The following is an 18477-nucleotide window of genomic DNA, read 5'->3' as shown; positions in this document are numbered from 1 at the left end:
TGCTGCGTGTGCATGGAATGGACTATGAATGCTATGCACCACTATTACAACAATAGATCACTGTGCTTCATATAAGCCCACATCTGCAGGTTTCCACAGAATACGTATCAGTGGTTTCAAAGGAAATGCTGTGTGACAGGTGTGACAAGTTACTGAAATCATCCCTTTCAAAAAAGATTAGGTGTGATATGTTTAATGCATTAAGGATTTTTCCTTAATGCATTAAAGGAGTTCCCTATGTAATTTTGTCATGTATGATTCAGGCAAGGATGGAAGTCTGACCTTTATGAATGCAGGGAAATACACACTGCATACAAGATGCCTGCAAACACCAAATAGTGAATGCAACATCTGGGTGGTGGTACTGGGGCTGTGCATAAATGAATCTGTCACACTAGTTTTCATATTGTAGTTGAGTTTCTACAAACTGACATGTTGAAGTGTATGTATATATCTTTGAAAAATAATCTGATTGGAGCATATTTCCTTCATTGTCACACACTGTCAAAACACAACTAAAGATCCGAATTTCTACGAGTTCACTCTCTTCAGAAAGTTTTTTGCTGCCAATGAACATAAACAGAAACCAATCACATTTTGCATAAAGAGTCATGGTACAAAGCGGCATGTTGCAAAAGTGAGAGTTTATAATGTCATCAACACTAAATGTAGAACTACACCACTGGCGGAACTTTTTTTATCGTTTCATGTGTTGGTAACCTCTCCAACTGACGAATACGTCTGTGGCTGACATTACTGGTTTCAGAGACTGTAGCAAGCTCAGTTTTAAAGCTAGAATGACGAGACTGGTATCATATTAAACTAGAAGACCTAAGGCATCCATTCATAACAAGTCATGCTAACTTGGGAAGGGGTTAAATAATGCTCCAAAATGACGCTAAAGTTTGGCGATGGAAAAACTGGCATGGCTATTTTTAAAGGCATCCTTTGAGCTCTGACCTCAAGAAAAAAAGGGGTTTGTATGCAGTATAAATGTGTAATTTTTGCATTCTTGGATTCCTGAACAGTTATGGAACTTTATATAAATTGGGTATGACTGTAAAGCTGAGACTCTTGAAGTTGTGGATTCAATGGTCCCGGTTGTATTCATGTGATAATGTTTGTTCCAGTATTAGCCTTTTCATTGCAGTGAGACCATTTCTTTGAAACTTGACTTCTCTGTATAAAATGATCTATAGTGACCTCAAGAACAATCACAGCCTCATGAAACTGTACAACCACAAACTAGAGACCGGGTGTATCCAGAGGATGGAAGGCTTTCCTAGTTATATTGACACCACTGATTTATTGCCATACTTTATTTGTACAAAAACAGTAAGCTAGGCTAAGACTGAAAGGAGCTTGTCATGAAAACGTTTATTAGCCTATTACATCGTCCAGAGCTCAATGTCCCCCATCCCTTTCTGGCACTGCTGAACTATACAAAAAAAAATTTCTTTGTTCTCTCTGGAAAGGAAAAGATTCATTGACTGTCTTCTGTTTTGTTTTCCATCCTCCAACATAAACACATCAGACAAATAACCAAATAGTAACAATGACTGGAGAAGAGTTAGCAATGTTGTACCACATTGTCATTGTTGGAAATTGAAAGGTAGACTAATGAACAGTACTTGTGGAGTGATTACAAGCTTCATCACATTTTTATGACTAAAAGTTAAGATATTATGTACTCGCTTTTAACAGAAAATCATTCAAGTGTGAACAAAAATTACAAGCTCTAAAGAAATAATCTACTTCAGTAAAAATATGAGGATTCGCCTTCCATAAAATCGATTCAGTCTCTGAAGAACAAGACAGAGGGAATGAAAGGAAAGAAAACAGAGGGAAGGACCTTACAGCATGCACAGACATAAAATACAGCACCCAGGTGCACACACACACAAACAGAAGATCAACTGCAATCTTGCATTTTGATAAACAAATTGAAATGTGAACATGAATTTCTTGCCAACTTAGCAAACTGCATCTGATGAGAAGGATCATGTGATTATTGTGATAATTGAAAGTGCCATGCACTGCAGTAACTCACTGGCCTTGTGGAAAGATTGTTATAGCCTATAAGTAAAAGTTGACAATAAATGAGATGAAGACAAACACTGCACATAAAGCATCACAAAGACAACATCTATTTCAGAGCTATTGTATTTGATTGTGCTGTGCTTATAAACTGGTAACGGCGTAGCTATAGTTTCAGTTGTGAAATATTGTGTTTTGAAAACACAGACTTTCCTCACAGAAGTACTTCCTGTCCCCCAGAAGAATGAGAATCCATTATCTGGTTGTTTTGATACGCTGCTCTCACTCTCATATTTTGTCTGTCCTAACAAAACCCTGACCCCTGTGATGGGACTTCCTCTTGGTATGGGCTGTTTGTTCAGGCACTTCACACAATATAACCCCATTCTAGCCCTCTATGTCACATCATGTTATTTTGTGAAAGTGCTGCAGTATGTGCTGACATGTACTCAACAATGTTAATGTGTTTATGTGTGTCTGTGCCTGACAGAGATGATGGTTACCTCCTAATGAGGGAGAGAGAAGCCAAATGATGCAATGAATTGTTTACCTTAGAGGTATTACGTTTCCAAAACGGATGGACAGAGTTTGTTATATATCCATTTTTCATAAGCCTGCCTCTGTTTTTGCTTCTACGTATTCTCATGCAACTGCTGGTTAAGTAGCTTAAATGAAGCATTCTATTTCTCTGTGGGGAAGAGGCTGTAATACACAATGTCCACCAGGAGTCCCCTGTAAAGTGCTGGCTTCCTGTTCTTGTTATTAGTAATGAAAAGAACATAGTGAAGCATGTTCCCAACAGCAGCGTTCACAACGGCTGTCCTAGCATTTAGCTTCTGTAAATGATTTAGGACTCATTTCTTGCAACAAATGAATTGCAAATGTATTAATCAGAATTGTGCTATAGGGTGTTTCCCAAGTGAATCCAAACAGTGTGAGATTCTTAGTGGAGCATATAAAAATACCCCAAGGGGTGTACAGAACAAAATCCAGCAGACACATACTGTATTTCTAAGATATGGAATATACATGATGCAAAATGCCAGAGATGCCAAAGCATGGTAGTAAGAAACTGGAACAGGAGGAGACTGGAAGGACAAATTAGCCAGACTAGCAGTATGTAGCTGGAGGAATTGTTTGCATAAACGGTCAGAACATCTTGTCAGATTGTGCCATGATTTCACAATTAAGATGATGCTGATCAGCTGACAGTATGGGTAGTTTCATTGTTCTTCCTGATCCAAGAGTTAAACCAGGATAAGATACTCTATGTGGTGTAAAACATACTGCATGTGGGGCTTCATCCCAAATGAATTCAAGCAGCATGAAAGATCTTGAAAAGGCCTTCTTAAAAATACATTTCCTGACTATATCTGAAGCAACAGGCATGTTGTAATTCCCCGTTAATGTTGCAGGTCCCTTCTCATTCAGTGCCTGAGCTCTGCAAACATGCTGGAACCTGATCAAAAGAACATGTTGCAAGATAGTGTAGTAGTGTCCTGAGAAAAGGGAAGACTGCACACAGATGAGGTTACAACATGATAAGAGCAAAACCATTCCCCATGTAAATACTCTGCTTTACGCAGTATCGCAGATAAGCAGAAGATCTGTAGGGAGAGCTATAAAAACCCCCAAGACAAATATTTCCCCTTACACCATTACTTTACCAGCCAACCTATGTAAAGCAACAAGCGTTCTGCAGCTGCAAGCTTGCAACCTAATTGAGGAAACAGATCATGTGAAGTGAAGCAGGACTGATTAGATCTTCCAGCATTCCATGTGGCGAGACGTCACTGAGTACACAAACCCCCCGCGGGACTGGAAACCGTTGCTGCTGATGCTGAAAATGAAAAAGCAAAAGAAAAGCAAGGAAACACCTTTTTTGGGGTTGGAAGTTGTCTGTCACAACCAAAGGAGGGCTGGATATAGCGAATGGCCTTTGGCTTAGATTTCTGGCATTACCAGTGAAGCAGGACGACAGTGGGCCATTACAGCTGCACTGTGTGCACAGTGATGAAGCTGAAAGAGTGGAACCCTGGGCATCTGTGATGAATAAAGGCAGATTGCGGAGGCTGTCATGCCTGTGATGACAACTTTGACCTATCATTATCTACTAAGACTGTGCTGTCCCTCTTCAACATCCATCACGTTTGCTAAGCCATGATAACAGTGCAGTGTAAGCGGCACCCTTGGCAAGTTGTGAAAATGGTCGGAAACACCACATAATAATAATAATAATAATAATAATAATAATAATAATAATAAATGAAGTTAATAAAAACTTTTATTTAATCTAATTTACATTATTGTAATTCATTGTATTTAGGGTTGAGCCAAAAAATGTATGCCTTCAGCTGGTACAAAACACAGTTGATACTTAAAGACAAGCTCTATCAGCCCTCAGCTTTAGCGTCTTCTCACTGGTAGTTTGATTGATTTTAAGATTTCACTGATCACTTTTAAAGCACTTCAGAGGGTTCAGCCTCCTAGCTACATTGCTGTTGCTTGTTCTATGACGCCAAAGCAGCAGGCCTCCCCAGGATCCACAGGATCTGATTCACAGCTGAGGCTGTTTCTGAGTCCGGGCTCAAGGACTAAAGGGAAACCGGCTTTTTTGCGTCACGACCCCTCAAGCTCTGTAAGCTCCCTGGCCTGAGGATGAGGATGACAACTTTTAAATCACTCTCTAAAAATGTATCTTTTGCACATGTCTTATCTGTTTTATTTTATTCCATTTTTTATTACATAGGGACAGGCGAGAGATTGATGGCCGGGGCGGGGGCGGGGGGGTGGAAACCCCAGCCGCTGTGGTAAGGACTCTATCATACCTTACACCCATTCTGTTTTATTTTTAGCATTTATCTTTACTGTTGTTTCTATTTGATATTATTTCTGTATTGTATCTGATTTTATTTGCCCCAGTCCTCCGTCACTTCCCCCTCCCCTTCCATGTATGAAGGAGAAATTACAGTGGCGGCTAAACACTTGAAAAATGCGAAGGCCAGAGCCAGTATTTGGTTTGCTCTTTCTGGGTTACTGTAGAAACATGCGGTTTATGGTAGTCACTGCGGCACTAAAGCACTTTGTAAACTTGAAAAACGCTGTATAGATAAATAAATAATGATAGATGATTATTAAATAAAACAAACTCGTCCTCCCATTTATTCCTGTAATCTTTCCCTTCACTTTGAAAAACATTATTACAAAATGACATTCCGGCTGCTATCTGCTATTTTCTCTTCCTTCTTTTTTTTCCTCCCCTGTGCACCAGATTGGGTTGATCTGACATTTATTTCACTCATGCAGCGCATAATCATAAGTTTGTGGTGACACTGATGACAAGGTGACAACATTCAGCTCAGTAATTTTCTCTCCCCAACAGCACCCTCCCCACCCCTGTCCCATTTTAGCCACGGTGTGTATATTAGTTCATGGTGAGGTCACATCATGAGGGAGTGTTTGTGCTCAAATTATAATTATTATTTGTTTTTAATCAGACTTTTTGTCCGCGGCGCTTTGCCTCTGTAATCCGCATGTAGCATGTGCAAGAGCTTAATTAAGCTTTGACTGAGTGCATACGTCTTTATTTAAGAGCTTGGACTATCTCAATATTGTTTATAATCATTTGCAAGATTTAAATATGTGATCTTATAAACTAATCTCATAAACTAACACCCTTTTTGACCGGCACAGTGACAAAGTTTTCATACACGTTTGTTGTTGACAAACACTCACACCACTCCACCCTAATTTGACCATCTGGTTTACAATGAGACAGGGCTAAAAGACATGACTTGAGACCTCCATTCTTCACTCCAGCAGGTTTATGTGAGGATAATTGAATTTAGTGGAAAGAGAGAATAGGGACTAGTCTATGAGCCAACATTGCCAAAAAGCCCACCTCCAGACTTGAGGTCTAATTTTTGCAGAGCCTACTGTGTAGAGATTCTGTGGCACAATATCAAGGCCACAGGTAATTCATCTTCTGGCTCTAGCAGCTCTGCTTTGCGACCTAATTTAATGAATAAAGATGTGAAGAAATCTTCATTTCCGTAGGGATAAACACATTGCTTCATGGGAAAGGTAAGAGGAAAGGCTGGCTTTGTAAAGGAAGAATAGAGGCAGATGAGAAACCACTGGCTGGGAGATAGTGAATGGCTGAAGACATTTGAATAGTGAGGAGGAAAACAGTGTTCTGATTTACATGCAGCTGCAGTTGCTGGCTCATTTGTTTTGATAATAGCTCATCCTGCACACGCTTTAAGAAGAGCTGACTCCACCATATATATCTGAGTTAACAAACATTTCACTTCTTGTGTTAACACTTCACAACGAAAGCGATGGGCGTTATACGAGACAAAAAAGCAGCTTGTGTCATAGGCACAAGACACACTCGAGTGCACTGCCTGACAGTTTAAATACCGCCTGCCTCATCACTGAAACATCTGGCTTGTATTCGGTGTCGGCTGCAAAAAAAAGTGCTCTTTCTTACAACTTAGTTCCCTCACTTTCCCCACTCATCAATTTTAAGAAGTATGCAAATGGCGAATTCCTCCGGCCTCACTAGGAGTCCACACAGTTACAACAACACGGCAATAAATTCTCATTAAGGCTTTCCTTCCTTGAAAGGAGAAATTGAAGTTGGGATATTCGTGTTTATAGTCCAAGGCAATTGGAACAAATGAGGAGATCTTGTGGAGGGAAGACAGGCTTCCAGCCTTAATCGTGTCCCCCACCCTCTCACCCGTCCACTGGCTCCATGGGGAGTGTCAATGATGAAGTCAGCCACGGGGAGCGACGGCCCTGCACCACTGTGCTCAGCCTCTCTCCCCTCTGACAGGCCCATATTTCACCAGACTCATTCTCCAACCTCCACTGTCACCGTTTCCTGTGCTGTCAGGGGGACGACTCCCATCATCAGATCGGTGATTTCACAGGCTGGTGGCAGCAGCACTCCCTCGCTCTAGCTGACTAACATAGCACCGCTCCAGACAGCTGGGTGACCCCTCCTTAGTAGCTGGCAGGGTGCTCTGATTCCTTTCATCATGCACATGTAAAGATGATCTAGTATGGGGATGCTTGCTGCATGGTGCCAATAGCTTTTGGGAGCTGCTGTATTTGACTGATTTTGTATCAACAGAAATATCAACAACATGAAACACAAAGTCTTTGGAAAAACAACAAGGGTGCAGTCCCAGCTGAACCTTTGTTGTAATACTACAAAACTGGACATTGTCAGAAGTCGCTTTGCCGTTAAAGGAATCGTTCGACATTTTAGGAAATACTCTTATTTGATTTCTTGCAGGAGCTGGATGAGAAAATTGATGCCAGTCTCATATTTCTCCAGTAAATATGAAACCTCAGCCTGCAGCTGGTTAGCTTAGCTTAGCATAAAGACTGGGAGCAGCTAGTCTGGCTCTGTCCAAAAGTAAAGAAAATCCAGACTCCTTGGCCAGGAGTAGTAACTTCCTGAAGTCGTGTCAGTGTGAGGTTGCCAGACAACCAGCAGAGACTCCAAGAAGTCACTGCATCAGCCAAGAAATAATTACCCCTTTTATATTTTGGTTTTTGTACAAATTAAACAAGCAAGATATATTGTGTTAAATAGAATGGCACTCAGAGAGGCCAATAGTCCAGTCTTTTATGATATGCAAATCTGCAAGCGCAACCACTATATAATGTCTGTATTACAATTGACTTCTTGCAATGTTAACGGAAGTGAAAAATAATTTGTGTATCTGATCTGTGATTCAGATCCTTTTTCAGAAGTTAATGGGTTTTCCTTGGCCTATACTTCAACCTACAAAGTTTTGTGAAAATTGGGCCAGTAGTTCTGTAATCCTGCTGACAAACAAACAAACAGCACCAAAAACATAACGTCCTTTTAATTGGCGGAGGTAATTAGTGAGCTTTAGATGTGCTGGTGTGTAGATTTTGTAACCTTTGTTACTTAGTAACTGCACTTATTCTTTTTTATGCTTTTAAGTTTTTATTCTAGTTTATTTTTTGAAGCCAGCTTGATCATTACCTACCCAGTTTGCAAAAACCCCAGGCTGCAGACGTACATTCACAGAGGCAGAAGTAAATGACTCACTCCCAGACATTGATTCCAGTCTGTTTCTTTAGGTCATTTGGTAAACTCAACCTAAACCTTGTTTTAGATTCTTGTCATGTGCTCATTATTAGTCTTTGTCAACTTTGTCTCCCCTAGACCAAAAAAGAAAACTCTTAACAAGTATCCTATACTGAATGGCAAAATGGCTAATGAGTCAGCTGGATTTCCTTGTATAAATTACTATGTTTGGGGAAATTCACTTCCTATTAAGCCCTCTTCCTCGTCTCAACTTTGTTACATTTTACCCGCAAGATATCTGAGTGAGCCTGTGACCTCAAAGAACTCTTTTATAGGAGACTTATTGGGTGGTGGGACCCCAGCCCCATGAGCAATGCATGACTCCACGTCTAAACACCTTTGTCCAGACGGTGTTGTGTCCATGTGTTTAACAGCATGAAAGGGCACTCTATCTCCATCCCTCCTGAGAAATACGGTAAAACAAAAAGGCCCTCTGTGTTCCCCAACCTTAGGTGTTACCGTGCCCTTTATGTGGACCTCACCTCCAAGGCCGGATCTGGAGGGGTGGCCGCTGCTCCTGAGAAATGCTTTGCCACCCCAGCTGCAATTCCAGTTTTGTGTCAAATGCTGTCACATTTAACACATTAATATAGATTAATAAAAAATAATATAAATAAAAACAGGAGTTAACACGTATAATTTAAAGATCTGTTACTGTTGTTTGCACCCCTGCTCACCTCCTCCAAAGGGCAACGTTTTAGGAGTTTTACCCGACTATGCAGCGTTTCAGCATCTGTCAGCTTATTGTTTTGTTTTTTAGGCCAGCAACTTTACTGTTTGGGTTCACTCTCCAAACAGCAGGCCACTTTCACTGAAAAAGCTCTAACAAAAAAAAACCTCTAGGAAACCTGCTAAACAGACAAAGTTAATGACTAGCAGGTCAACATAGTGGAGCATTTAGCAGCTGAAGAACCAGTTTACCAGTGTCACAAACAAGTCACTCAAGCCACTGCAGCACTCCCAACACAGGTAGAGACTATGTAAAGTATCTTGCTCAAGAGTACTTTGGTAACAAGGTTAAAATCTGTCCCTATTTTTGTGATATGGCTGCAACAACCAGTAGCCCACTGTAAACCCATGTTAAGACACAGTTGGCATTTAGGTCAGATCTGCATTTTTTGCTCTAGCCAGGATGAAATGTTTAAAGGCATGTAGTTGGATGTTTTTCCACCCATGTTTTACAAGTAGACAAAATCGAATTTTAAAAGGAAAGGCATCTGCAGAGTCTTGATTTGTTATAAATCAATGATTATATTTTGTAGCTGAAAACCAGTGCTGTTTACCTGAAGACTTTGCTATGACCACTTGTCACAAGAGATTTCCATGTGTATAGCAATTACAGTGTTTGTTGGTGGCTGCTGGTGGGTCCTCTGGGTATCTATATCGCTGTATAGTTTCATCTTCCTCTCCACAGAGTAATTCTATATCACTCTTACAACAGAGGGAGAGGCAGACAGAAGGAAAGAGGACATCCACAGATAAATCTATTTAGAATGTATTTTGAATCTAATTTAAGATGGTCACCTGCTCACAGGATGTCAAGGGAGAAATTGAGTTTGCCGTCATGTAAGTTTTAAAAAATGCAATTTTTGCTCAGGCAAGTAGTATCAGTCATCCTAACTATCTCATATTCTATATGTGCTTGTTCAGACTTAAATAAATATGTCACTTTGAAGAAAGATATAAGTCAAATAGTGCCCCCGGAGGACAGTCAGTGTGACTGGTAGACAGCCACAGAGAACCAATACTACCACCTGAAGGCAAATAATGTGCCTCCTATTTTTAATTTCCTATTTTAACAGTGTTTAAATGTGGCTGCAGTACCATTTGCTGTGTGTAATGTATTGGAAACAATTCAAAATCGCATTTTAATGATTGAGTACAATGTCTTGATTAAATGGGGCAAATAACAAAATACTCAAACAAGAAACAAAGAGGCTTCATACAAAGCAACCTCTTTGAACAACTGCAGAATAATAATATAACAAACTTTTTGCAATCTGTGGAAATTAAACTTAGCAGCTTGTCTGAAGATTTTATATAAACAATAAGGATGTTCATTATACTAAAATCCTTGATTTCAGTCTAACTATGAAGGTCATAACTGTGAAGTGGCTACAGTACCTTCACATATCAACATGATTTGTTTTAGGAAAAAACAAAACGAGACCTCATATTTTTGGGGGGCAAAAAAAGGTTAAAGACTTTATGGAAAATGCAGCTGTTATAGCTTCTCGAAAACAATAGAAACATGAACAAGGATTATTTCATGTCATAATATTTTAAGGAATATAAAGAATACAGGATGAGAAGTAAATATGGATTGTGGTATAGTTACCAGAGGTCAGAGAGAAACTCTATAAAAGCCCAGCTTGGTGGGAGGAGAGCGTGAGCAATGATCTGCCATTCACTACCAACTGTCTTTGAGGTGCCTTTGAGCAAGGTTTTTAACCCCCTCCAGTAGAGCTGCTTATCACAGGTTGCAATACCAGGCAGCCAATTGACCATAATGTACTGTAACTGTGTCAATGTGATGCAGATTGCTACTAAAATAGAGCATGCATGTCATAAAATATATTTGTTGCTATGAGTGGGTGATTACCTTGATTTCCATAGTCCACATTCAGTGTGATGGGGGAGGAAGAATGAGAGGGCAGGGGGGAGGGAGGGGGACACAATGAAAGAGAGACAGAGAAAAAGAGAGAAGCAGGCAATAGAGGGGATAAATGCAGACTATGATCTGTGAAGGATGAATGAAGGTAATCTGTATATGGTGGAGCTTTTTATTTCATACTAAAACCATCAGCGCCTCTCTGTGGTCAAACTGCCACACCGCAAGTTCAAAGTTGTCTTTTAAACACTGCATTTCACATAACAGTTTATAAAAGAGCACAGGCTACATTGGCATTCAGTACAAAACTGTCACGTTTCTAATAAACTAGAGGTGACTACAGCACATATTTCACTTTTTTTTTTTCTGAATCTACATAGAACCATAATCATTTATTTAATTCCTGTGAGGTAAATCATCAGTGTGAAGTAGACATGTCATCAAGAAGCTACACCAAAGAGTCAGCTTTAGCGTTTCAATTTTCAGTTTCTATTAAATCCAAATGAAAACTTGCAATAATACTGTTTCCTATTTTAATACAGACAGACTTCCTTTCAACATTAAAACATTCTTTCATTTCACAGTGCAATCCCTGATAAAATGCATAGAAATATGATTAAATTATACTGAGATCCTGTAAAGTAGCGTGATTTGTAATGTTACAATATTACATGTGATCTTTTATATAACTTTAAATTTAAAATACAAGAAAAGTAACTTTACATCCTAAACATTTTATTGTTCTAATGCACAATTACATTAGTGCATTGGTAAATACATGAAATAAGATAATACTAAATCATTGAATATCTATCAAAACATCAAAAGTCCCTGTACATCAATTGTTTGTATTTTTGAATAAACAAAAAAAAGATATTTTTCTCTTGTACAAATTGCTAGAACTGCAGCTCAACACAAAGAGCACATCAGCACACGGCTCTCATGGAGCCACTAAAGTAATACACATTCAAAGCTAGTTTCATTTCAATCTCCAAAACCGGAAAGAAACATATGAAATTATATAAAAGACAACAAATAATTATCATGCTCTTTAATGTAGGAAGGCGAAAACAAGCTTTCCACAGATGTTCAGAGCTATTTGTTGCCAAATGATGAAATTGCTTGAAATCGCTGCTGAATCAGTATTTTGGCCAAAAATGTAAAAAACTGAACAGTGTTGTTTCTGAAACCTTTTTTTTTAACTTAAAAATCAACAATATCGTGGGAAATGGTCAAATATTCTAACCCTGTTGCTCAGACTTTGGCATAAATATTGCGTCATTTCTTTGATACCTCGGTTTTGCAGAGGCTACATCTGGTTATCGTTATATTGTGGGCTGGAGTACTGGTCCTGCATGGCTCCAGTAGCTGCCCCCATGGCGGCCTGCTGGGCTGCTTCTTGCACATGAGGGTTCTTCCAGGCTCCTGTGGCCCATTCCTCCTGAGCTTTGGACATGCTGCCCCCACTGCCACGGTAAAAGTTATGGATCTGCAGACAAGATGGTATTGCAAGTTATTACAGACAAGCCTTCACGTGTGGAAGATAAGAGGTGTTAATTACTTTAGTTCAGGGCCCAAACTTTTTTCCTTGGATGGCTAAAACTGAAACTTAATGGTCGACCACGGGACAAAGGCAAACAACTTTTTTATTTATTGATTAGATACAAAATGGTACAAGTTGCCTTAATTGACTGACATCGTACGCAATGTGTCTTTCTCATAGTATGCCCATATCATGAAAAATAAGTAATAATTAATGATCCTACAAGTTTAAAGAATTTTATCTCACAAAAAATAAAACAGCATTTAGTTCTAATATTATAAAACTATTTTTTATTTTTCAACTTTCCCCCGAAGGGCACACTTTGGTGACACTGCCTTAGTTAACTTTATTACATAAAGTTTTAGAGTATTACAGCTAATCAGTAAATCTTTTTAGGGAATACTGTGTTTTAGGTACAGCGAAGGACTGAATGGAATTCATTTTAAACCTAACAATGTTGGTTTATTGATATGAGAGAAAATTAAACAATCAATCAAATTGTGGACTGACCAAAGGCTGTAAGACTATTTTCTACCACAATAAGGTAACTAAGATGCAACTAAAGACATAGTGGAAGTCACATACAATGACAGAAAAGTGAGTCAAATAGATTTCCTCTCTACATTTCCCTTTGTGGAAAAAAAAGTGAAATTCTTACCTTGGTGAGAGCAATGAAGGACAGTGAGGCGACTGCAGTGAACATGATAGTAGGGACCAACATGATCAGCGCAATAAAAATGTTATAGCTGAAGAAGGAGATGGTAGCTAACCAACCACTGAAAAAGACACAGATGACCATTAACACAATTTTATCAGAAAAATGATTCATTTTAGAATACGAACACAGCATGAACCATAACCATCTGTTATCGGATTGTACGGTGTCTCTCATCATGACACTACCACTGAACATCTGGATGTTAAATGCCAGTAATTTTGTGGACTTTAACTACTGCAATATAAAGTTTAAAAGTTTTATAGCTCATACATGAGGATAGCCAATTGCACATGGTGACATTTATAAACTTTATGGTGGCTGTCATAATATTAATTTCTGATCATCAGCCTGAGTCAGGTGACATTTTGAGGATCTCTTTAACAGCCTCTTAAAATCTAATAACAGGACTATCATAAAAGTTATATGAGGGCAATTTCTGATGTTCCATCACTGTCATGTTAATGAAAGCAGCGATGAAGGTCTTTAAAAAAAACCTAAAATGTTTAAGTCAAAGGTAGATTTTGTAGCCTTATTAAAATAATTTCTGATTGTTAATATTAGTTATTGTTGCATAGCCATGAATTAGCTACTTACAAACACTGGTAGAAATAACTTTAGGAATGACTGGTACTTGAGTTGCACTAGACTGACTGAGTCTAATTATGAGTCTTTGTACCTTGGTGTAGTGACACTTACTTCAGTATTTATTGTCTATTACTTTAGTAAATTTTTTTTCAAAATCAATGAATACAATCTAACATCACAAGAATTGCCCTTGACATAATATTTTATTGACATAATATGTTTTCTCCTCCTCAAGAAATCAACATCAAATGAAATCCTTCAAATAAAAGACTGATAAACATGCAATCTTATTCTCTCTAAAATATGAAAAACTATTTGAAACAAATAAATTCCATGCATTTTCAATATCTCACTCTTACCATACTCCCCATCCAGGGATGCCTATGCTTTGGATGATGCTGATGCCAACTTGTGCCATGAACACAAAAAAGAACTGCATAAAGTTGAAGGAGCTGTCACTCCTACGGAAAAACAAACAGATCAAAAATTATTTACACAAAATATATTACTACTCTACATCTTGCACTCGCATCTTATATCTTGTGTGATATTATTCATCCATCCACCCATCTATTATATACAACCGCCTATCCTTTCCAGGGTCCTTCTCCTTCTACGAGAGCGTGCCACCCCTACTTCCCCCCCCCCTCCTGTAGGTGATGAATATGTGCTTCTATGAGCTGATTCCTTGATCTTCACCATGACCCACATTCTGCATCAGGGCACCATCTACTTTACTAGACAAAAAGTCGGCTGTCCCTGACTCTGCAAACTGGTCAAGGAGCGGGAAGCGTACCCATGCTAGAAGATAAAAGAATGATTTAAGGTATTTCTTTTGGCAGCCCTTTTAATTGTGCTGCCCTTCGGTGAAGGTAGATTGAAGATGTTCTGGGTGCCCTTCTGCTTCCAAAGGGACTAGCTGGATCATTTATCTCTGCTGCCACTCAACACTTTAAGAGAGTGGAGGAAAAATTAGCCCTAGATGAATATAAATTATATACACCACACAGTAACTACGGACTGCAAAACGGTGCCATGTGGACCCAATGAGTTTCTCACACAGAAACTCTTTTTTGTTTTGCATCTTCACATAAAATGGCATTAGATGGAAATGCCCTGTGATCTACAGTAGTCCTCTACTCTACCAAAGTGAACTAAAATGTGTAAATTTTAGTGTGTGGATATGTAAAGAGGACAAAGGACATCAAAGGACTACACCAATAATCCCTGTAGTATTATTACAATATGCAATCATAATTGCTGTCTAAGCCGGTAATATTATGTTATTTGATAACATAGTATACATTGTATATGATACACAAGGATTTATGAATATATAATTATCGCAATAGGGGGGAATTGTACCGCATTTATCGTTGCTTCATATGTATCTTTAATGTACTGGATCGTTGGCAATGCATAGAGATGTGATTCGCATCAGCCTCAGTGACGGAGATGCACATCCTTAGCTGTGCCAGCAAAATGTACAGCTGTATAATGAGTTACTGCTGCAGCACTGACAAAATAATATTTTAAAAGTCAGTACATCATATTTGACTCACTTGAAGGCCTTGTAGATGGGCCTGAACCAACAGACATAAGAGCAGGGAGTGAACATGATGAGCCAGATGATAGCCAGTCCAAAGTTGGTCACGCCACCTCCACCAAACATCCAAGCAAAACACCCAATGAGATTCACCGCAAGAGTAGCACTATTCACTGTAAGGACAAAACAGACATACTGTATTTTAGGTATTGATCCAAAAAAAAAATCTATTGGGTTTATCTATTGGGTTCACATACACATACACATGCAGAGAAAAGATTGGAAAGTGGATATGACGGCACCCACATTAGTATAATGTGAAATATATAATTGCAATGCTTGACTCACAAGATGGCTTGTGTTCCCTGAATAGCCTTTTTCCGGGTGTCCTTGTCTATTAATTCTCAGTACTGTTATGAGGCTACAGTACTCCCCGCTTAAGTCACACTTAATTCTAATTGGAGCTCTTCGCTTTAGTCCCATCTCTCTTCCCTAAACTAGCAGGGAAGGCCAATCAGCTTCAAATGTCGGTCTATAGAGAAAAATGCTGAGTGCTTTACAAGAGAATTATGAGGCTAAACACAGCTGCAACATGACAGCTATTAAGGAACACAGTTATGTTTCGTAATTACACAACAGAAAAAAAATACTGTCTGGCTTCAAATGATTTTCACACATGAAATGAAAAAACATGCTCAGAAAACTTAAGAACAAAACAGCACAACAGCACTCAAAAAGAAAAAGCAATGTGTATGCCATACATGCACATTGTAGCATATGGCAAATGGCAAACCCAAATGCAGCAAAGACCAATACAGAAAACTGCTACAGAAAGAAAGAAATAATAGCACAATCAAGAGCAGATTGGAACTTTGAATACCTGCTTATGTTTATCGTTTACTAAAAACGAAGTCGCCTGCAGAAAGAAAAGAGTTTAGTCACAATGATTGATAGTTCAGAGTGATATATGCATATCTTATAGTGCATAAATGATTTCTTCAAAAGGAAAACATCTTCTGTTCATTGTACTGTGTGCTGACTGCAAACACAATGAAACTGTGGTTAGCAGCAGGTATATAGGAGTAGAGAAGCACTTCTGGACTTCTGGCTTCACCAAAAATCAGTTACATCCCTGCATCAACCCCAAAGCTTCACCTTTGTTTTCATTATTTTCACGTTACTCTACTGCTAATTGGCTTATTGCCCTATTCCTAATGGCTAAGTTAGTGTCATTGTCACTATGTAAATGTTGCATGCCTTCATGGACGGCCAGGGAGCTTCCAGACCAAAGCAATATCACAAATATCATTGTGCTGCTTGTTTATGGTGTGATAAACTTTGATGAAAGTGCTTCTGGCAAAAATTGTTTAACACAATTTCAACGTTAACTGCTCTGCTCAAACCAAGGCCATCTGGTCAGCGCTATGACTCATTAGCAAATAAACCAGTCAGGATAACAGCCAATGAAAATAAAATAAAAAATCTTTTTGGACCAAAGAGACCCTTGTAAACCACTGCCCTTCTGTTACATACTTCTTATCATGTGTTAACAACTGGGGAGACTTTTATAAGATCTCCAGGAACTTCTGATGATTTTTCTTTTTCTTTTTTAGGCTTCAGTTATTATATTGGAGAAACGGTCATTTTAAAGTTTCATAGGTGAAATTGAAGCTCTAAAGTTCATGTAGTTGTCAGATACACGTATTATGTAACATTCCACTACTACAGCAATACAATATCACTTTAAGGCACTCACACATCCACAGGTGGTACATTTTCTTGCACATGCTGCGGTGCTGTTCAGGGATCTCATCGAAGTCCTGGTAGAAGCATGGCTTGAGTGGAATGAATCCAGGCAGCGGAGGGAAGTTGGGCTCTGAGACAAATCATTTCATAACAGTTAGACATATGGCATATGGTGATCTTCTAGTTTCAAGTTCTTTATTGTCATACGCACAACAATTAAAATGAAGCACTTGTTGGCCGTCCAATTGTTAGATATCAGGCTCCAACAGTGCTCTTATGTATATAAAATATGAATAAAGAAAAATCAGTAAGAGGAACAAAATCTAATATATAATATGGTATTTAACTAAATATAAAATAAAATATAATACTGCGGTAGCTAGGTTAGTAAAATGTAAACTGTAATGTAAACATGCTGTGCAGTAATGTATCAAATTATATACATAATGCAAACAGGTTGCATATACTGTAATGGATAAACAGCTTGCAGACAAATAATAAAATAAATATATACTGAGTAAACAGGCTGTAAAGGTTGTGTAATTAACCTACTTACCTGCCATGTGGATAAAGTGTACAGCTCAGATTTCCTCCTTCTTCAGTCTTTTGGGCCTGTCAATCAGAAAGGAACTGCAGGTTAGGACTGTGGGTGCTGACTTATTGCTGTATCCCTTATCCTGTGTGGTCATTTTTCAGTTCTGTCCATGTGCGTGTCATACTGTAGGCGTTGGAGCAGGTCTTATTGGACCAGGACACACTTTATGAGAGGAAGGCTGCTGTAAGCTGAGCGTCCACACGTTCTGCCGGCGGATTTAATGTGTGAGCCCTCAAGGCACCGACTCACTGCTGCTGATAAGATTTTAACGACTGAATCCTTCCGGTTTCAGTCGAGCCACCAGCAAATGCTCACACACACACACACACACACAGGGAGACTGGGAACGCACACGCTGGTTGCTCCACTGGGTAAAATGAAGCGAGGTGCGAAGACAGTTGGATATTTCAGAGCGCTGGCTATAACTAGACAGGAATTACGGATTCCACAGGAAACATAATCTGCTTACCTCCTGCAAAGAGCAGCCGCCTGTCTGTTTAAAGTGCACCGTCTCCAGAAAGCTTCACTAGCCTGATGAAGAGTAGGACTCACTGCCAGCCAGACGATATCTGCAAGCAAACTACTGTGTTACACTATTATAATACTTTCTTCTGTGCAGTATGGCCAGAGGGATAAATCCTCACTACCCTTATTCTCGACCAATCACCGTGCTGGAGTCCGCTGTCACTTTGATTCAGACCAATAGGCAGATTACTCTAATCCTTGACGTTGTATTGTTGACCCAATCACTGTTTAGCACTCTGTCCATGGTGCTGAATCTGGCCCACCGACCGAGGTAAACAGTGTACCATTACACTGAAAACTACCAGCCTCATAGCTGAGCTGTTATTTCAGTAAGGATAGAAACCTTGTATCTACCGTGTGCATCTGAAATGAGTGACGCTCTCATACTTTTGTTTGTATTGTTTTGCACTTGTTGCTGTAATGAGCAGCAATGCATCT

The 18477-nt window shown here is 39.1% G+C and overlaps 1 protein-coding gene across 1 annotated transcript; it reads right to left on the bottom strand.

Annotated features, from left to right (window-relative positions):
• Positions 1-11275: 11275 nt before the first annotated feature.
• On the bottom strand, positions 11276-18068 carry LOC118321055 (secretory carrier-associated membrane protein 5-like). The gene is made up of 7 exons (XM_035652240.1): positions 17984-18068; positions 17476-17531; positions 16930-17049; positions 15190-15346; positions 13987-14088; positions 12983-13100; positions 11276-12270 (listed from the first exon to the last, which is right to left on the bottom strand). The coding sequence occupies exons 2-7, from the start codon at positions 17480-17482 to the stop codon at positions 12091-12093; spliced, it is 684 nt and encodes a 227-aa protein (XP_035508133.1). The 5' UTR covers positions 17483-17531; positions 17984-18068; the 3' UTR covers positions 11276-12090.
• Positions 18069-18477: the final 409 nt, after the last annotated feature.

Source organism: Morone saxatilis, unplaced genomic scaffold (assembly GCF_004916995.1).
Source record: "Morone saxatilis isolate NCDOM2014 unplaced genomic scaffold, NCSU_SB_2.0 Contig11, whole genome shotgun sequence".
Taxonomy (NCBI): Eukaryota; Metazoa; Chordata; class Actinopteri; family Moronidae; genus Morone; species Morone saxatilis.
Note: the sequence above shows the minus strand (reverse complement) of the source record. Positions and strands in the feature narration are given on the sequence as shown.